This window comes from Camelina sativa, chromosome 10 (genome assembly GCF_030686135.1).
Source record: "Camelina sativa cultivar CO46 ecotype springtype chromosome 10, ASM3068613v1".
NCBI lineage: Eukaryota > Viridiplantae > Streptophyta > Magnoliopsida > Brassicales > Brassicaceae > Camelina > Camelina sativa.
The window spans coordinates 4,815,506-4,835,336 of record NC_141889.1 but is presented as its reverse complement, the minus strand read 5'-3'; the positions used below and the strand labels follow the sequence as shown (position 1 = coordinate 4,835,336).

Genomic DNA, 19,831 nt, shown 5'->3' with positions numbered 1-19,831 from the left:
AAGGATCCGATTCAAATGGCTCCGAGATCCGATTCACAAAACCTAGCTACCGGCTCCGGCGCCGGATCCGCCACATCTGATGAATCCTCAATCGATCCGATCTTTCACATTCTCCGTATCATCCCATTCTCCTTCCTCCGTCCGCCACGTCTTCGTCTCAAGCTCCCTTCCTTCACACTCCCATCGCCGATGACTGTATTCTCACTCATCCTCCTCACATACTTCCTCGTCATCTCTGGATTCATCTACGACGTGATTGTCGAGCCACCAGGTATCGGTTCAACCCAGGATCCCATCACCGGTTCAGTACGACCCGTCGTATTCATGCCGGGTCGTGTCAATGGGCAATACATCATAGAAGGTCTATCCTCGGGGTTCATGTTCGTGCTCGGTGGGATTGGGATCATAATGATGGATCTGGCATTGGATAAGAATCGAGCTAAGAGTGTTAAATCATCTTATGCTACCGCTGGGATCTCATCTATTGTGATTGCTTATGTTATGGGTATGCTCTTCATTCGCATTAAGATCCCTGGCTATCTCCGTTAGAGGGTTTAGATTGCTTTCACCTTTTTTGTTATGTAATTGGATCTTTAGTTTAAGACTGATCACTGGAAAAAAAATGTGACTTTTTTTTTGGGTGTGATTTCTATAAGTTTATGTGTTTCTTGTTTGATAATGAGAATTTCACACATGAATGTTAGTAATCTGAAGCTGCATTGGTTTGATTTCTCAATCTTATTCAACGCAGCCAGTAAAGTAGAGATTTTTTTAAGTTGGGTTTGTTGCTTCAGGTGTTGAATAAGGACTTGTCGAGGCCTGCAAAGGTGCAGCTTCCTTAAACTCTATTTCTTGTGTCAAAAAGCTCAATTTTTGGTGGTGTAAACTTTGATGCATGATTCTTTTTAACGAGAGTTGGTGATCGTGGAAGCCTTACCTACACGTATCTGTCAAAAAGTTTCTGGGAATGAATTGTCCTGAAACTGAAACTGGTGTTGTATTGTATCTCTTACCAGCATAGATTTTGAACTTTCACTCAAGTCTCAAAGTATACGATGAAGGCATGAGAATAGATATGGAAGGAGAGACTTGTTAATAATATTAATTTTTTGGGGTCAAAATTGTTGTTTACATGATTTACAATAAGAAGTTATGAAATCTGAATGCGGCGTATTTACATATTCTTATACATTTAGTGATGAATTTAAAAGTACAAATGGTTGAAAGATCTGCAAAATTGTGGTTACTGTCTGCATTATACTCATCTGCTGAAATAGGTTCTTGGGGAAAAGAGACGTCGAGGTGAGCACATTACAGGAAACTTGGTCGAAGCTAGGATATCAATGGGACGGTACTCGGGCATGATGAGCCCTTCTCTCTCTTCCCTGGTCCAAGCCCTTGATCTGCCATTGAATGTTCCATACTTGACCAATTTACGGAAACCCCATGTCTTCTTCTTTGCTGCCATGTTCACCAGTTTACCATTCATCTTCTGGCTCAGATACTCTCTCACCGCCTGCAAGCTCTGCTCCACGACCTCAATGGGTGGGGACACGAGCGGGTTTCCCTCTGCACTCAGCTTCCTCAGCCGCCTCATGCATCCAATGGACTCAGGCAACACTGTTATCCTGTTGTAGCTGATATCCAGCTCGAGGAGGTTCAGGAGAAGACCAATAGAAGATGGAAGAGCTGAAAGATACTGGAAGTTCTGACTTACATTGAGGATCTCGAGGTTGATGAGGTTCTCGAGGTCCTCAGGGAGGATCATAAGGCAATTAAGACGAGCATCGAGGACACGCAGGGATGTTAGGTAGGTGATGGAGTTTGGCAGGATAATGAGCTTGTTTGAGTTGACACATAGCTTCCTCAGATTGGTTAGTTCTAACCCTATGTTGTCTGGTAATCTAACCAGCTCGTTGAAGTTGGCGTTTAGCTCTTCGAGTGACCTGGGAAAGAAAACAGAGGAATCAGTCATGATCATCATCATATATGATGGTTTGGTTCAGATTTTGAGTTTTTAGTCAATGTTTGATGTGTGAACCTGCAATTTTGAATAGTTTTGGGGAGGGAAACAAGAAAGTTGCCGGAGACATTAAGGATCTTGAGCTTGGAGAGACAACCAATGGAGTTTGGAAGAGCTTTGATCTGGTTTGAGTGAATATCTAATGCTATCAAGTTGAGTAATCTCGCTGTTAGAGATTCTGGTATTTTCTGTTATCATGTAAAGACACAAACCCCAAAACAGAACATTAGAAACATATAGTTTATCTGTATATGTAGACACACATGTGAAGTCAATGAGTGTAGTATGTAATAGATATTAACCTTGATATGATTGTTGGAGAGATCAAGCTTGCAAATATTTGCCAAATTGAGGGAAGGATTTGGGAGAGACTGTAATGCCATGCCACTCAAATTCACAACCTGTAGTCTCTCTTCCTCGTCTTCATTGTATGATGGTGACTTTGGTGAAGAGGATGGTGAAATGGGTGATGATGGTGGTGATGTCCTCAAGTCCATCATCATCATTGTCATCATGTGATCCTTTTGTCCATGCAATTGCTGATACTGATATGCATCTTCGCATATCATGATGGTTTATAAATGTGTTTTGTAGGTTTATATGAGTATATTATGGAGGAAGAAGATGACAAATGGTGAAATGAGTGATTCTTTTTCTGATTATGATGGCAACACATATATGTAGACAAAAGAGGCTTAAAGAGATGTATGGATGATAAAACTCTAGTGGGAAATTTCAAGGAAATGAATATTTTTCGGAAAGTTAATGATTTGTAATTAAGTAAAAAAAAAAAAGGTGATTAGCTGATTAAGGAGAGAGAGTCATGCGTTGCCGAGTTTTTTCTTAACACCTGATCATTAATATGTTCAGCTACCCGCAAATCACTCATAAGTAGTATTTTTTTTTTTTTAATAAGCAAACAAGAAATAAATAAGCAAAACCATTAGGAAAATATAAAAGATTATGGGCAAAATATTATTAGTAGATGATAAAAGTATAAACTATAGGTAAAAAATTAGTCATCCAATTAAATAGATGATAATTGCAATTTTTTTAAAAAAAATTGTCGATACTCAATTTTATTTTATTTATTTTTTTTTTTTGGGCCAAAAAAATTGATAGAAATTAAATGAATATTTGAAATAAACTTTGCTCTAAATCTTTTATTTGTTTCATAATGAGAGTCCGAAAATTAACAAATCGAAATTTGTGGGGGTGAAAACAGAATTAATCAAAAATACTTATGCCACTTGTAAAAATAACTCTGAAGTAAAGCTCCGGTTAGTTTAGACGACCATCGGAATTAAAAAGAACCGCCGGAGATGACAACGATGATGATGATCAGGTCAACGGCGAATTTGACGGAATATCTAACACCGACGCTAAAATCCACCAAAGGAAATTTCAGTTCTCATGGTGGATTTGGCGTTTCAGTCTCTCAATTTAGTCGGAGAAGATTTCTCAATCCGAGCAGAGTCTTCGCCGTTTCAGATATCAATAAGCTCGTGAAGGAGTTCGACCCGAAGATTCCGTTGGAGAGAGCATCTACTCCGCCGAGCTCGTGGTACACTGATCCTCAATTCTACAGTTTCGAGCTCGATCGGGTCTTCTATGGAGGATGGCAAGCCGTAGGTTAGTAAAAAAAAATTCACACTTCACTTAGTTAGTTTAGTTAAATGTTTCTGTAAAAGTTTCTTACTTTGCCATTGCATATGTCAGGATACTCTGATCAGATTAAAGAGAGTCGTGACTTCTTTACCGGGAGGTAAGTAAAACCATGTACAGATCAGATTGTTCTATGTCAGTCTTGTTCAATATGTATGACTTGGTGCAGGCTTGGGGGTGTAGAATATGTTGTGTGTAGAGATGATAATGGAAAGATTCATGCTTTCCATAATGTATGTTCTCACCATGCTTCTATTTTGGCTTCTGGAAATGGGAAAAAGTCTTGTTTTGTCTGCCCTTATCATGTAAGCTTCTCTATGGGCTTGAAGCCGTAACTCTATATGATGATTATGCAGTTAATGAATTTGTTTTTTTAGTCATATTATGTCATTCTTTGTGGCAGGGATGGACGTATAGCTTGAGTGGGTCGCTTGTCAAAGCTACTAGAATGAATGGGATAGAGAACTTTGCTTTAAATGTATGGCATGTTGTTTAGATATAATAAGCATTGTGGTCTTTCACTTTTTTTTTTAAAGGACGGGAGAGTTTTGAGTTTTCTTACAGTACTTGACTGTTTGAGGAAACAGGAAATGGGACTTAAACCTCTAAGAGTGGCTGTCTGGGGACCTTTTGTTCTCCTCAAGGTAACTCAAGCCAGATCGAGGAAAGGAGAAGATGAGAGTCATGATGCATTAGTGGCATCAGAATGGCTCGGGACTTCTGTGGGAAAGTTGAGCGAAGGTGGAGTTGATTCCCCGCTTAGTTTCATATGCAGACGGGAATACACCATGGATTGTAATTGGAAGGTGAAATCTTGTTCTGACTATATACAGTACTCTTTTTAAACAACAGAACTACAAAAACTGATGATGGATCACTGAAAACCTTTTTCAGGTTTTCTGTGATAACTACTTAGATGGTGGGTATCATGTACCATATGCACATAAAGGTTTGATGTCAGGCCTCAATCTCGAAACCTATTCTACAACGGTATATTCCTTTTGCTGAATACGAGCTACTTTCAGACTCGGACTTCCAATGCATGATTCTGTTCTCTAGTTTGTTTGGCTTGTGATGGACTTACTGTTTTAAGAAATCAGATATTCGAAAAGGTTAGTATCCAAGAATGTGGAGGTGGTTCCAAGGCTGGCGAAGATGGTTTTGATAGGCTTGGATCTCAAGCTCTTTATGCTTTTGTCTACCCAAATTTCATGATAAATAGGTAAAATGCATCAACTCAATTGCTCAGCTCATCGCTCAGTGACTTTACTCACTCTCGTGGATTATGTTTTAACTTCCAATGACTTTACTCACTCCCATGGATTATGTTTTAAAGGTATGGACCTTGGATGGACACGAATCTAGTGGTACCATTAGGACCAAGGAGATGCAAAGTCGTCTTCGACTATTTTCTTGATCCTTCTTTAAAGGTAAAACAACCGACAACGTAAACCTATATACATATCTCAGCCCTGTATAGCAATGTTTGAAATCTTCTTTTGGCTTTAAGGATGATGAAGCTTTTATCAAGAGAAGTTTGGAAGAAAGCGATAAAGTTCAGGTACGAGAATGAAGGACTCTCATTATGCCGAGAAATAGTTTATGGACTGTTTAAGGAGACTTGAGTTAATGGAACGTGTACGTTTGGTGTATCAGATGGAAGATGTTGTGTTGTGTGAGAGTGTTCAAAGGGGTCTCGAATCTCAGGCCTATGACAAAGGAAGATATGCTCTTGTGGAGAAGCCAATGCACCACTTCCATTGTTTACTGCATCAGAATCTCAAACTGTGAAACTCTTTTAAGTCTGTAGATACTTTACTTGTAACATATATGTATATATACAGCAAGCATAAAATGAAGCCTCCTTGCGTAGAGGTTATAATTCACTTAGTTTGGAGTAGTTAAGCCTCTGAGCAATTAAGGATTAAGATGACAGTCTTAACAACTGAACAAAAATAGGTATATATTTCATTTGTTTGATGTTTTAAAACGAAGAAGCCGTTTGCGAAAATACTGAGAGACAAAGAGAGTAAAGTATTCACAAGTTGGATACCACCTAGCCACCTTTGGTATTTAACCGCTTTCTCTTTTGAAACTAATTATTAACCTGAAAATCAACAGAAGGAAAGCTTTAGATGCGTCTAATGGCTTAGGCTATAGCGAAGGAAAGGTAACTACTTTAACTACCTGATGAGTTCCTTCTCCACCGGTTTATTCTAAAGTATTGGCTGACTGGAGTTTCTGGAACCGGTATCAATTTTCCGATTACCGCCAAAGGCCAACTGGTTATATAACATCAAACAGAATCTACCTAGTAAGTTAATGAAAAAGGGAAAAAAGCATCTAAAATAATTCTTGTTTTCACCTAATCAAAAACTTTTTGATGACCAAGTTAACAAAACAAACCTGACGGAACCGATTCCAATCGAGATGAGCCACATCTCCCAATCAAGCTTAGTCGTTGAGGCAAATGTTCCAAGGAACTCGACGATGACTACCTATTAAACAGTAAACAACAAGCAATAAAAGGGTGTGTCTATGTCTCAGATGTACAAAAAAGAAGTTACTTGGAGGAACAGAAGAGGAAGAATTGAGTACCTGGAGCACAATGGTGATACAGATGATGCCCACAAAAAGGTGATTCCTTAGAACTCCACGGAAAATGTTTATTTCATCTGGCTTCCGTGCGTTGAACTCGTTGAAGATCTAACAAATTGATACATCAGTTTGCTTTCTGCTGTGCCCAAGCTTTTTTTTTATTATTATACAGAGGACTCAATATCTTTTACCTGGCAGATGACAAACGCATTGAAGATAACGGTATTCTTCACTTTCTCTGGGTTTTTGTGACTCTTCAGATGAAGGATACTTATTCCCTCGAAATTGAGGATTAACAAGACTGTCACTTGGTACATCGCCTAAAGATATGCAGAACATTTAGAGAAGGCTTAACCATTGTGATATATAGAGAACTAGAGTAAGAAGAAGAAGAAGATAACTTACTTGTATAAACAAATTTCTCCACATGATATTTGTGATGAGAGGTTCTCTGAGAGCAAAAGATAAATATAATTATGTACAAATTGAAGAGAAACTATGATCACCATGCAAGACTTAACATGCTTTCTCAAGTCAAATAAGAAGAGGTACCTTCTGCCAACAGGAGATCGATCCATTAAGTGATCGGTTGGTGGTTCAGTGGCTAAAGCAAGAGCACCAAGAGTATCCATTATAAGATTGACCCAGAGAAGCTACAAAGATAGGGGAGAAGACTCTTTACCGACATGGAACTATTTGTTTTCAAGTGAATAATTTTTTGCGGATTATAAAGAAGTGGATTAAATTTATAATATCAAACCTGTACTGCAGTTAGAGGAACATCACCCGCGGATATGGCAGCCACAACATTGATGACAAGAGCTGCGACATTCACTGTGAGCTGAAACTGGATGAACTTTTGAATATTGGCATACACAGATCGACCCCAACGAACAACCTATAGGAATCAGATTACTTAATTGGAATCCTATTCAGAATAATTAAAAAGATCATAAAAACCCCCAAAGGAGAACATTTGACATTTCTGAGGAAAAAGTTCCTAAAGTATTATGCAACAGAGACGTATAAAATGAAGCTTATTTTATAAACAAATCTGAATCCCTTGGTTTCTAAGGATATCAACCTTCACAACGGATTCAAAGTTGTCATCCAAGATAATAATGTCTTGACTTTTCCTTTGCAACTTCGGTGCCTTGAATACCCATAGCGAGACCTATATCTGCCTGAAATTCAGGGGACAAAACAGAAAGTGTGATCCTCAATATCAACAGTGTTTTTTAAAGGTCACATGTACGAGGTCGACATAAAAAAATATTGAACCTCGTGCAGTGCAGGAGCATCATTGGTTCCATCACCAGTGACAGCCACGACGTGCCCCCTTCTCTTCAGCGATTGTACAAGAAGAAGTTTGTCATTGGGTGATGATCTACCCATTACCTTCAAGTTCATCAACAATGTCAGGTACCATTAAATAACTGTCTTCAATCTTAAACCTAAATCATAAGGCTCTTACAGATATCTCTTCACAAATCCTATCTCTTTCTTCTTCTGAAAAGGATCGAAATACTTTTCCTTCAATCAGATTAGGCTCACTAGCATCTGAGTCTGAAGCTAATATACCGCATTCCAATGCAATTGCTTTAGCAGTTTGAATGTTATCACCAGTCACCATACGAACCTGAGGCCAATAATGGAAATTAGAAGCCTATACACCCATGAACAGAGAAGTCTAGAATATATATGAAGAGAAACCATCAGGGAAAGAAGCAAATGAGATCTCTACGGACCTTGACTCCAGCTTGTTGACATAGTAAAACTGAATTTTTGACACCTGGGCGACAAGGATCCTACAATGTGTTGGCAGATAAAAATACTTCAATGAATGGCCATCTGGTATACAGAACCACATTAAGGCAGATCACAAGACTAATCTAAATGGAAAGGAGAACTCGGAATAAGGTATGCTTACCTTAATACCAACGATAGCCAACAGTACAAGATCATCCTCAGGTAATACCCATCTAGAAAGTTGCTCGTCATCAGTTGGAATCTTGTCCACTTCAAATTTTCTGAAGGCAATTGCAACACAACGCAGACTCCTTGCAGCCATATCATTGATAGCATCTATTAAGCCAGCCATCTGAAAGAACAAGACTTTTTATTCAGAAGAAACAACATGTACTTTCCATAAAGACTCGCATTACAAAATTGGCACTGATTTGGGATACAAAGGTTCAAAATCGTAGATATAAGAGTAAAAGCTGACTTGGACTTGCAGTAAGAAAACGGTCTTAGTTCAAGACACAGTTGTAAGTTAAACTTTAAGACAAATTATATCATAAGAGATAAACATAATTACCGACCTTATCTTCACTCATATCTACAAAACTCTCATTTTCATCCATATATTGTGTGCAGGAACCCAAAACAATTTCGGCAGCACCTTTCCAGTGAACATGGACACTCGAATCTGACTGAAATTGAATTAGAAGTTTGTTAGGATGCTGATTAACAAGTGGAAACAACCATAAGTGAGAAACCAAAAACAGAGCAAAAGATCTACGAAAACATTGTTGAGAAATGGAAAAAAAAAAAAAAAGGAGAACGTTACTGATTTCACTGCTACGCCTCCCCGTTTCTTCTCTGAATTGAATGGATAAAATTGTACAGCAGAAGACTCAGACTTAAGAGCATCGAAATCCATGCCTAACTGCACAGCTTATAAAAAGTAAAAAGATTAGTCCTCCTCACCGCTATAATACTGGAACCAGAAAATGTAACTAAAAAATAACCTTTATCGCCCAATTAAGAATTGCTCTTTCTGTCGGAGATCCAGAAACCTGAATCTCACCACTCTGTCATCAGCAAACACATACACATTATTACATTATATCGGCTGAGTAGAAACCAAACAGGAAATCAGTAAAGTTCCTAAGAATTTTAATCCTACTTCAGATCGGAAGACACTGCCGGTTGTATTATGAGCAATTCCCTCAACAAGTATGGATGTAAAAGCAGATGGCAATTTTGCGCTGCTGTCCGGAGGATCCATCTTTTGGAACCCAGCATAACACTCAACAACAGTCATCTGAGAAAAGAGAAAGTATTAGGGGACTCGCTTGTTCGGCACAAAATTTAAAATAGCAAAAGCTCACAACTAGGTAAGCCTGTGGTAAATTTAGTGTGTTAGCAATAGAAAATACAGAAGGAAGTTAGCATTAAGATTCACCTCGTTTAAGGTCAAAGTTCCAGTCTTATCACTGCAAATTGTTGTTGCAGACCCCATAGTCTCACAAGCAGAAAGCCTTCGCACCTGAAGTTAAAATTAGTTTTTAAGTTGCAAACAACATTCACATAATAAATTTTGAATTTGTTTTCAAGCAAACTATTTAGACCCAAAATTTAAAATATACATACCAAAGCTTTATCTGCCATCATTTTTCTCATGGAATACGCAAGACTGCCAGTAAGAAGTAAAAAAGATCAGTGACAAAAAATTTTACAGCAGATCCATCAACATCTATAAAGTTTGACCACGTTATAACTAAATCTTTTCCAACTTGCTATTATTAAAATATGTATATAGAAGAGACAATAGACTTACGTCAAGGTAACAGCCAACGGAAGCCCTTCAGGCACTGCCACTACAACGATTGTAACCTACAATACTCAGACAAGTTGAGAACAACGGCCAGAGATGTGAATAAGTAGCTGACGACTGTATTAGCCATGCTAATTTCTTCTAAAGAAACACTTACTGCAACAGTGAAGATTTCAACAAGATCATCTAGCACATGATCAAATTTTGTCTTCCCTCCAATAAACTGTGGCCCTCCCTGTTCATTCTTCGTGTGACCGGTAAAGTAGCTGCAGCGAACAAAGAGTTGTTCAATAACCACTGACATTCACTCCACACAGTACTTAGTTGTCAGAATGAAACTTAAACGCACCGGACGACTAGGACAAATAATACAACGCCAGCAACTGTGAGTCCCACAATCCCGATAAACGTGGCAACACCATTCAAACGCACCTGAAGAACCAAAGTACGGATAAATATTGAGCAACAAAATACCACAACATATGAACAGAGGAAAGTTTATAGTCACCTGCAATGGTGTTTCTCCACCATTGTCCTCTGAGACGCTAGCCATTAGTAAGCCCCATTCAGTGTTGACCCCTACCCCAGTAACCTGAGTTACAAAAAAAAAAAAAATAGACTTGCATAATAAATTTGAGAAGAAACTCCAGATCAGATGTTTTGACGCCATAAATAAAAACATGTTTTTGCTGCAACAATCCAAACGATGGATATCTTTATTCACCAATTAATCATCTCACAATTTTTCTCCAGAATGTATAAGTAAAAGTAAGTGACCGTCAAGTCTTACCAACATTGTTCCATTGCCATCTGCAACTTTACAGCCGGACATTAGGAATGGATTCTTAGTGGAGTTTTTTTGAACCTGCGAAAAACAGCTTTCTCAGAAGCATGAAATGCAAAGATAATATTTGTTGCAAATGCTAAGGAAGAGCGTAAAACATACAATTTTGCTCTCTCCAGTCATGCTGGACTCATCAACTGCAAGGGAATGGCCAGCAACTAAAACTCCATCAGCAGGTACCTACGGAAATTATTTGCAGATCAAATATAAATTCTATCTATTTCTGAAATTGGAAAAGAGTTAAGAAAAATTGCATTGACAAATTCATGCAACTTGCCTGATCACCAATATTGAGGGGTATGACATCGCCTACCACAATGTCGTAAATTGAAATCTCAACTCTTCTCCCACCGCGGGTAACCTGGGCATATGCATGATGCACGTTTAAAAATTAAACCAACAAAAAATGGTATCATCTATGAGCTGCATGATCATCCAAGCTATCACCTCTATACGTATATTTCTTTTCTCTTCATTTAAGTTCTGGAATTGAAGAGATTGCCGGTAATCACTGGTAGCTGCCAAGGGAAAAGGTATACAAATTAGTGGAATACACCCAGCAGTCAAATGTATGAGTGAAATCAAATTCAGCAAGGAATATCAATACCTGTCACCACAATGACAAGAAGAACGGCAAACGCAATACTGATGCCATCGTACCATCCCTTTTCGATACCCTAAGTAGACAGCCAAAAATACCAAAAGATCAGGAAGAATAAAGAAAACTGCAAAAGTTTGGATAATAGAGATAAACCAACTTTCTACCCTCTTAGAGCAAGAACGCTTAGAATGAGTATAAAGACAAAGTAAAAGATAGTCGACAGATGTGCTGTCGAGCTACACCGATATGGAAGACAGAAAAAAAAAACACGAGAAAGGAGTAACTCGTTCTAATACTGAGAGGTACAGTAATTCTGGATAGTATTTTTTAAAATAATTCTCAGTCAATTGTTCTAAAACTATGACACATAGAAAAGGACTTCAAATTTCCAAGGTATGCGCTGAGCCAAATATAATGTATCAATTCCTAAACTGAATACCTCGGTCTTTATTCCCAATGCCAAAGAAGCAGCTGCTGCTACAATCAGTATGATCAACGTAAGATCTTGAGAAGCTTCCCATACAAACCTCTGTCGAACATGAGGGAAAAAACGAAAGATATCAAGATATTAGTTGATTGGATAGCTTCACAGACTGAAGCGGAAAAATCTCACAGTTATGGAAGCTGCTAAAAACAAAAGATTTAAAAGTATTAATACCCAGAAACTCCTCCCTTTCTTCTGAGGGTATGTGTTTGATCCAAAAGCAGATTTCCTTTTCAGTATGTCATCATCATCCCCATTTATACCCTTCTCCAAGTTGGTTTTTAACAAGTCAGACAACCCTTTAACCTAATGGAAGAAAAGAGAGTATAAATAAACATACATGAGTTTCGTAGCTGAGAAATAATTGCCCGCAGAGGAAAGTAAAAGATCAACAAAAGCAAAGACATACCCCTCCAAGTTCTTGAAGCGATCCTATATTTTGATCTCTTGAAATCGATACAATCTGCTCCTGTCCAATACCAAAATCACCACCACCAGAAGTCGGAGGTGGACTTGTAATTCCTAAAAAGAGATAAACCTCAGTCAACTACAGCATATTAATCAGAAACAAAATTTCCTTACAGAAAAAGTAATAACCCAATCAACTGATGTAAATGAATCAGATAACTTGGAACCATCAATAATGTCTACAATGATGTCTATGTCCAAGAAAACTGGTCGCAAAACTACAGTTCTTATACTGTTCATGCAACATATTGAGGATAATCGACTCAACGCATTTGCAATGAAGATCAATCACATTTTGAAAAACATGAGTCAGCAAAACAAAGATCATCTCGACATTCCCTTGACAGAACTTGTGACAGAACAACTAAACATAAGGTATTAAAATGTCAATCACTCAACCCATACAACACTGCAAGAGAACAAATACATGCTGCACGAAATGGGATGGGGAAAACAAATAATAAAAGGAAAGAATTAGAAACTGAAAGAACTTACCAGTTACTCGGCTTGCAGCTGCTTTAAAAAGATGTGCAGCCTAAGGAAAAAAAAACAACATTACTTAGATACCACCAAAACCTTAAATCAAGAAAATTTAGTAGCAAAGCTTATGTACTCTTATTGCTTGGGCATGCGCTCTCATCTTCCTCAGCATACGTTTCTTGTCTTCTTCCCTTTTCAAGTCCAAAGTATATCGAAATCGACGAGAAGCATTAAGTACAAGCGCAGCTTGCTATAGAACCCATTAAAAAGATTGGTTTCCAATTGTTAAGACAACAAAACAAAGAAAGCCTAAATTCAAATGCAATTAAACAAATCAGAAGTGGAAGTAGAGCAAAATTACCCTCCAACGGCGTAGTCGTTCCACAGGAGCATTCTTAGTGCTGGCAATATCAAACGGACTATCTTCATAGTCATTAAAGCTGCTGGTTCCAGCCTCAACGTCCTTGTCTGGAGAGCTACTAAATTGTCCACTCATGGCTGTCGCAGGAGAGATAGCACAACCCTAGCCTATAGGCACTGTTAATTGAAAACAACACGTTACACGCTCTCTTCTTTAAGCTAAACAACGCAAAAAAAAAAAAAAAAAAAAAAAGTCCATAAAGCACACACCCAAATTAGTAAAACACAATATAGCTTTTTCCGCATTTATCTCCATCAACATAAACACCCAAAAACAAAAAAAAAATCCCAAATCTCAATCCAATACAAAAATAAAAAAAATCCCCAAAACCAAATCAATCCAAAAGACGATACAGCTAGCTTAACAACTCTCACATTATACACTGTTCCAAAACGCAGCAACAACAACCACTCCTCTAACCAGCACCAGAAACCAAACAAACTTTGGGTATTCCGATTCCCAGAAGAAGCAGAATCACTCCAAATCGTACTAGGAAATTTCAAAATTCAAAGCGAAGAAGAAGCAGAAATAAGCTCAGTAAAAACAAACAGTTTTTGCTATAGTGAGTGGTCCAACAAAAACAATCGTGTAGGGTAACTAACATCGTGAATCGTGCCGGAGATTCGAATAAACAAACACAAAAGTAGCAGAAGCGAAAAAGGCGAAGAAAGAGAAGGGAGAAAGAACAAAAAAAAAAACATAAATCTCTGGCGATTCCAGAAAACAAATAGTTTATATATATATATTGTACAGAAGAAACAACAACCAAAAAAAGTTTTCTCTACGGTTACTGTTGAATCCAAAAAACCAAATTATAAAAAAAAAAAAAATAGATACCTCAAATTATCGGCGGAAGGAAAGTTTCAGGAAGATTACTCAGCGCTCTCCGTTTTGTAGTTTGATGGAAGAATACTCACTCTCTCTTCCGGATTATTTTCCCGTCACTTTCTCGAGAAAACAAACAAACAAACAAAAAAAAAAAAAAAACAATAAGAGAAGAGAAGAAAGAGAGAGAAAAGAGAGCTTTAGGAAACTTCCTGGAAGTATAGAGGGAGCTTTGACTCGTCACTCCTCGTGAAAAAAAAACTATTTAAAATTCAAAAAACTTTTTTGTTAGAAAAAAATATAAAAAACAAAAAAGCTTATATATTCCTTTATTTCCTATTTCTGTTGATATAATCTTACATTTTTATCTTTACTGGAAAAATTAAACATTTGCCTTTTAAAACAAGTTACATGATAATTTCTGTTGATATAATCTTACTTCAATATCTAATCCACTAAATTATTAATTAATCCTACTTTTTTTTAATTAATCCTACTGGAAAATATCAATATAAAACTAACTTTATAAAGTGTAGAAAATTACATTGTCATGCCATTGGTTTTAAAGTCACATATTTAATTTTTTGGTAAGAATAAAAATGTAATTTAAATATAAGACTAACAAAATCTTTTAAATAATTATTAGTTTCTAAAACAAAATATTTTATCTCTCTAATTAGTTATGGACAAAAAAAAATTAATTAATTTATAAAAATTGTAAACCAATCAGAATTTTAAAAAGTAAGATTTTGTATCTAAGTATCCAAATTATTATTTTAAAATAAATAACTGTATTTAGAAGATTTTTTTAAGATATTGGATTATGATTCTCTTATCATCTTTTTTTTTTCATTTACAAATTGTTTAGAATTATCATAAAATACATATGATAAATAAATACGTAGATTTTTTTCTGCATATATTGTGATTTGAATTTTTAAAAATAAAGACATATTACTCAATCTATGATGAAAAATGTGTTTTTAATGTTCCACATCAGTGGGTTGGTAAAACTAAAATTATGTGATTAGTAAAATAATAAATTTTATTTTCACAATTAAAATATTATAGTATTCTAAAATTATTAGTATTTAAACATATATATTTACGGAATATATTCTAGTTATAATTAATTACACTAACTCTTTTAGAAGGTAATTTATTTGTTTAATTTTAGTTAAAAAAAATTTTGAAAGTTTCTAAAATATGAAGTTTTTGTATGATTCAAGTCTAAAGTTTATAAAGCAAAATTATTCAAATATTTAGTAAGATAGTTTTCAAAATATTAATAAAGCGGGTAAATTTTTGAACTTTATGGTCTATAGTCTTCCTTATATTAAAAAAATAAAAACAACATTCATCTTAGAGTCACACAATGTACTTGCTCACGCGTAAAAATACATATAGCTAGCTAGCAACATATATCTTCACCACTATTATACTTGTAACTTGTAAGTGACAAATGAATAACTATACATCATTTTCGAATGAAATCTCCTTTCGCTTCCTTCCCATATTGCATTCGTTGGGAAGCTTTGAGGCAACAATCGCTTATAGCTCAATGTGTACTCTTCCAGTCTTCCTATTGACATTTTGGTATTGGTTCGATAGTTTTGATTTCTTTTGTTGTTGATAGTATAAAACAAGACTTTTGCTAACGGTTGGCTACCCGCGCCGCATGGGAACCCAACATTGACTTGTTTTTTTTTTTCAATATATTTTGTTATTTAATTGCTAGTAAATCTCAAAGCCACGTTTAGGTTTAGAAGAACGTATTCACGTACATGTCCGTAACAATATAGTATATATCCCACGTAAGTTTAAGATTTGGAATAACTAAATAAGAACAATAGAAAAACACTGCAAAGTAATGTTTATATATTATAGACCGTCATCAAAACGTGTATAATTTTTTGTACAATACACCCTTTTAAATAAGATACTAAATAAAATATTCAGATAATACTTTCATAAACAATTAAAAATAATCAAAAACATAGAAACAAAAATTCTAGTCAGTTTTTGAGAATATACTGTATTACTAAAAATACCAAAAGAATCTTGCCTTTTTACACAGTCGTTAATGTATAAAACACGCTTCCCGTTTCTAAATAATGATTATATTTGAATAGTCTTGTACATTGTCTACTGCCTTTTTAACTGGACCTTTTTGACCCAAAAAATATTGACTTTCATATATTCTCTAGAAAATGAAAACTTCAGAAAATAATTTCAATTGTGATGGCATAGTGGCGTATGAATTTGATTCTCGCTGTATTCGTATATTAGCTATGTATTCGATATTCACCTATTCATTAGTTGATACAGTTTTTCTTTTCAGAACTGATTAAAAGAAAAACTGCAGAGCTGATTAAAAGAAAAACTGCAGACAAACTAATGCTTTAAACTTTAAGTTAAAGCATTAGTTTGTTTGCAGTTTCGTTACTCCGTCGGAATATTATCAAAATTAGGTAGCTATATAGATCATAATGCAGATGCAGTTTAAATTACTTGTTAAATTAAGTCTACTGAAGTAAACAACACTTTCATGTTGAAAATACGATATGGTGGAAAAGCTTGAACAAGTAAAGAGGCCGTCATTACTCTCTGACGTTACTAATGGTTTAAATTCTGCCTACATCAGTAAGACTCACGGGATAATAAATAAGTATAAGATAATGTATATTAGTGTATAGTTGATTACTAAATATCATTATGATTTTAAATTCGGTTTGAAGTAGTAGAAATTTTTCTTCTTCAACTAATTAACGTTATCCATGATATAATATGTCAACTGCAAATTGTAATTAAGGTTTAATATCTCTATTTAAGTTCACACATGTATTTGTTATTTTGAACTCTTTTTCTTCATGGTTATATTATCTATTTGTTAAAATCCTTTTTTTTTTTACCTAATGAAATTTCATACCTAAACCTAACTTATGAGTAACAAAGCATAATTTTGTTTTTTTAGTCGTTGGACAACAAAGCGTAAAGTTTCTTATATTAGTTTCTGTGATTTTTTTAATATGTAGTCATCAACATTGAGATATGTTGTTTGGATATTTACATTTCATACTCGTGGTGTATAATTTCCTGTATAGCAACGTAGAACATACCTTGTACATGTGAGTTTTAAAATTGAAATATACATTATACGATGACTACATTCGTCCATAGAACTATACTTCTAGATTCACCTTACATCAACATATGAGGAATCTATAGTATTATTTCTATGAGAGAACATATTCCTCATAGAAATAAATTAGTGTTAAAAGGTCAAAAGAATCTGCAAATTAATTAACAATTACTATTAAAATTTTACGAAAAGGGAGCCAATGCGGAACGAGTCAAATCAAGTTGCGTCGGCAACGTCGGTGCGATCAGACGCCATGCATGCTTACATTTTCAATAAAACGGCGAAGACGGTGATTCTAGACGCCGTCATCTTTTTTTTTAATCAATATCGAGATAAAATAGCTACGTACAAATTAGGGCTAATATGTAGTTTTCCGGCCGAAACATCTTCTATTTATTTCGAATTTGAAAATAATTTTATTGAATGGTTCGTCATTCATCAAATTTTGTATACTAGAATGTTGTAGGACCAGTTTTGTAGTGCTTAATTGGGTACAATAAAAAGAAATGATTGATTTGGTTATCAAGAATTTGACTAATTGACTTTAGTATCCACAAAGCTCAATCTTAATCAAGAAAACATAATAGTCTTGTGACTTGTGTGAGCTTAAAATCTTGCATAATTAATGGAAACATATACTATAATATACAAATCACATCAAGATAAAAATTTCGCTATCATCGGAATGTTGGCACCGAGTCATTGAATGCATGCACGTAACCAACGGTGGACAACTCATCAATTCATATACCCATCGTTCCATATTCATTATATATATACTCAAATCTCGATCCGTCTCTAATCAATTGTGTCCGATAAGTCTAAACTATAAGGATTATTTCCTTTATCACAAATCTATATCTATAAAGTTTCTCACAAAGGCACCCAAAAACTGAATTGCTTAATAAAATATTACTACTTAAAGAAAAAAATATCACTACTATTAAGTTTTAATTATAAATAATTATAATTTCGAATTTACTACTGTCTAATATATATGGTCAAATCTTCATAAGGATTCAATCCATGTGATATTTAAATTCTAATATACACACTTTTTTATTGATTACTTAATATTACACTAACATGATCTGGGAATCAAAAATTAACATCAATATCAATATCAAATATATATAGAATTAATTCTATGAACAGTACTAGAGCGATCCAGTCCAGTGAACTTGCAGATCCGAGGTTCTTTTGCTAAAAATGAAACTTTTTTTTTTATATAAGTGTCAATATCAAAATTCTCGTTTAAAAAAAAAATCTTTCTAAAACGATGTATGGTCCATTTTTTCTTTTATTAAATCATAAATCTGAGGAAACAAAGGAAATAATGTTTGCTTCATATCCATACCAATAATGATAGAATTGGAATCAACTGGCATTTTCGTACCGTATAGACATGCATGTGGAGGAAATTTCTAGGAAAGCACATTACACTTGCTCGTGAATATGACACTCCTACTCATTATTCATCTCTTTATATATAAGACTCATATAATAACGACTCTTTCTTTTTTTTTTGGTCGTCGTAAATCATATTTTTTTAGACTAATCGATTTAATTCTTACGGTTTGAGTGACCCCTAAGTGAGGCTATATAGTCATTTTCCTCAGTTGGTACACCAAATTATGATATCATTTACTACGGAAAAAAATATTAAGATCTCTCTCATATACATACATAGGATCAGTGATGTTATGCTACAGTTCAAAAACCATTACTAGTTGCCAAAAATAAAAATAGTCAATCACTCGGCCCAAACAATGTCGTTTTCAACACAGCCTAACCATGTCATTTTCGACAAAGCAGAACTAGTACAAAATAAATGTCAATAGTTAATAACAACCTAAACTACTCTTGGGCTTTTTAAGATCGGTCGCTATATGCGAAGTTCGTTCTATTTGGAGCCAAACAAATCAAACCCACGGACATGGGAACAATCAAAGATTGGACCGATTTAACATGCATGGAGGGCCTTTTTAACCATAATATTAACATCTCTGTCCACGTATGAAACTAGTATTTCTGTACATACTAACAAGAGATCGATAATTCTATATAGTACCTAATTAATCAACAAGGAAATTACGTTATATACTTATATTAACAACATCGTAACCAGTTTCAAATCAAATATTCAATACTTGTATTATTTCGATATCGAGATTTTACAGTTGCATCGATATCATATGAAAAGAATATGATATCTAATACGGATACCAAGATAAAATTCTAAGTTGGAACCCGATAGGCCGGTATATATACCAATTGAGTTGTTGTTCACATTTCCTTTTTTTCCTTCTTTTTTCACATTTCCTTATTTGACTAGAACATTTGAGAATATTCATGAGTCTGAGATGAACGTAAATGTATGTGATCAAACTGGATCCTAGGCCCAATAACCTCGTTACGCATTGTTGTTAATTATATATTCTATCCGTTTTTGTTTCTTCCTGTATCCATTTGTTTTTTGAAAAGAAAAAAAAAATCCCCAAACCTACAAATTAATTACCATACTCAACTTAGTTTGGTTTAGTTTATTTTACTTTGGTATGAGAGAAAACTTACATAAAGTGATAAAACCTACTTTCATTTGGTTCAAATAGGTTTAGTTAGGTTTGATTTTACTTTCAATCACACTCGCACGTACGGCAAGAAAAAGAAAAAAATCGATCCGAGAAAACTAACGTTAATAGGTAATCCACGTAAAAC

At 35.1% G+C, this 19,831-nt stretch overlaps 3 protein-coding genes and 1 pseudogene across 4 annotated transcripts; 2 read left to right on the top strand and 2 right to left on the bottom strand.

The window, feature by feature from the left end:
• Positions 1–15: 15 nt before the first annotated feature.
• On the top strand, positions 16–728 carry LOC147935807 (uncharacterized; annotated as a pseudogene). The gene has a single exon (XR_015568757.1). The product of XR_015568757.1 is annotated as an uncharacterized LOC147935807 (transcript).
• A 348-nt stretch (positions 729–1,076) lies between these two features.
• Positions 1,077–2,695, bottom strand: LOC147935806 (plant intracellular Ras-group-related LRR protein 7). The gene is made up of 3 exons (XM_087469611.1): positions 2,326–2,695; positions 2,042–2,211; positions 1,077–1,946 (listed from the first exon to the last, which is right to left on the bottom strand). The coding sequence occupies exons 1-3, from the start codon at positions 2,590–2,592 to the stop codon at positions 1,262–1,264; spliced, it is 1,122 nt and encodes a 373-aa protein (XP_087325737.1). The 5' UTR covers positions 2,593–2,695; the 3' UTR covers positions 1,077–1,261.
• Positions 2,696–3,174: 479 nt separating this feature from the next.
• Positions 3,175–5,574, top strand: LOC104717208 (choline monooxygenase, chloroplastic). Its single transcript, XM_010434748.3, has 10 exons — positions 3,175–3,655; positions 3,743–3,788; positions 3,858–3,993; positions 4,092–4,166; positions 4,276–4,494; positions 4,583–4,678; positions 4,789–4,910; positions 5,025–5,118; positions 5,199–5,249; positions 5,345–5,574. Exons 1-10 carry the CDS (start codon positions 3,346–3,348, stop codon positions 5,477–5,479), a joined length of 1,284 nt encoding a protein of 427 aa, XP_010433050.1. The 5' UTR covers positions 3,175–3,345; the 3' UTR covers positions 5,480–5,574.
• A 60-nt stretch (positions 5,575–5,634) lies between these two features.
• On the bottom strand, positions 5,635–14,280 carry LOC104717209 (calcium-transporting ATPase 10, plasma membrane-type). The gene is given in 36 exon segments (XM_087469604.1): positions 5,635–5,795; positions 5,876–5,970; positions 6,095–6,186; positions 6,287–6,394; positions 6,478–6,606; positions 6,692–6,737; positions 6,839–6,939; positions 7,047–7,184; positions 7,371–7,412; positions 7,414–7,470; positions 7,568–7,684; positions 7,761–7,925; positions 8,035–8,094; positions 8,217–8,387; positions 8,611–8,721; positions 8,859–8,957; positions 9,040–9,102; positions 9,198–9,335; positions 9,477–9,560; positions 9,665–9,707; positions 9,852–9,907; positions 10,006–10,114; positions 10,198–10,280; positions 10,357–10,440; positions 10,639–10,713; positions 10,795–10,872; positions 10,970–11,053; positions 11,140–11,210; positions 11,300–11,369; positions 11,733–11,822; positions 11,952–12,083; positions 12,187–12,299; positions 12,741–12,780; positions 12,859–12,975; positions 13,087–13,262; positions 13,984–14,280. Coding segments are annotated over 35 exon segments (3,201 nt in total). The 5' UTR covers positions 13,222–13,262; positions 13,984–14,280; the 3' UTR covers positions 5,635–5,790.
• Between the last annotated feature and the right edge of the window lie 5,551 nt (positions 14,281–19,831).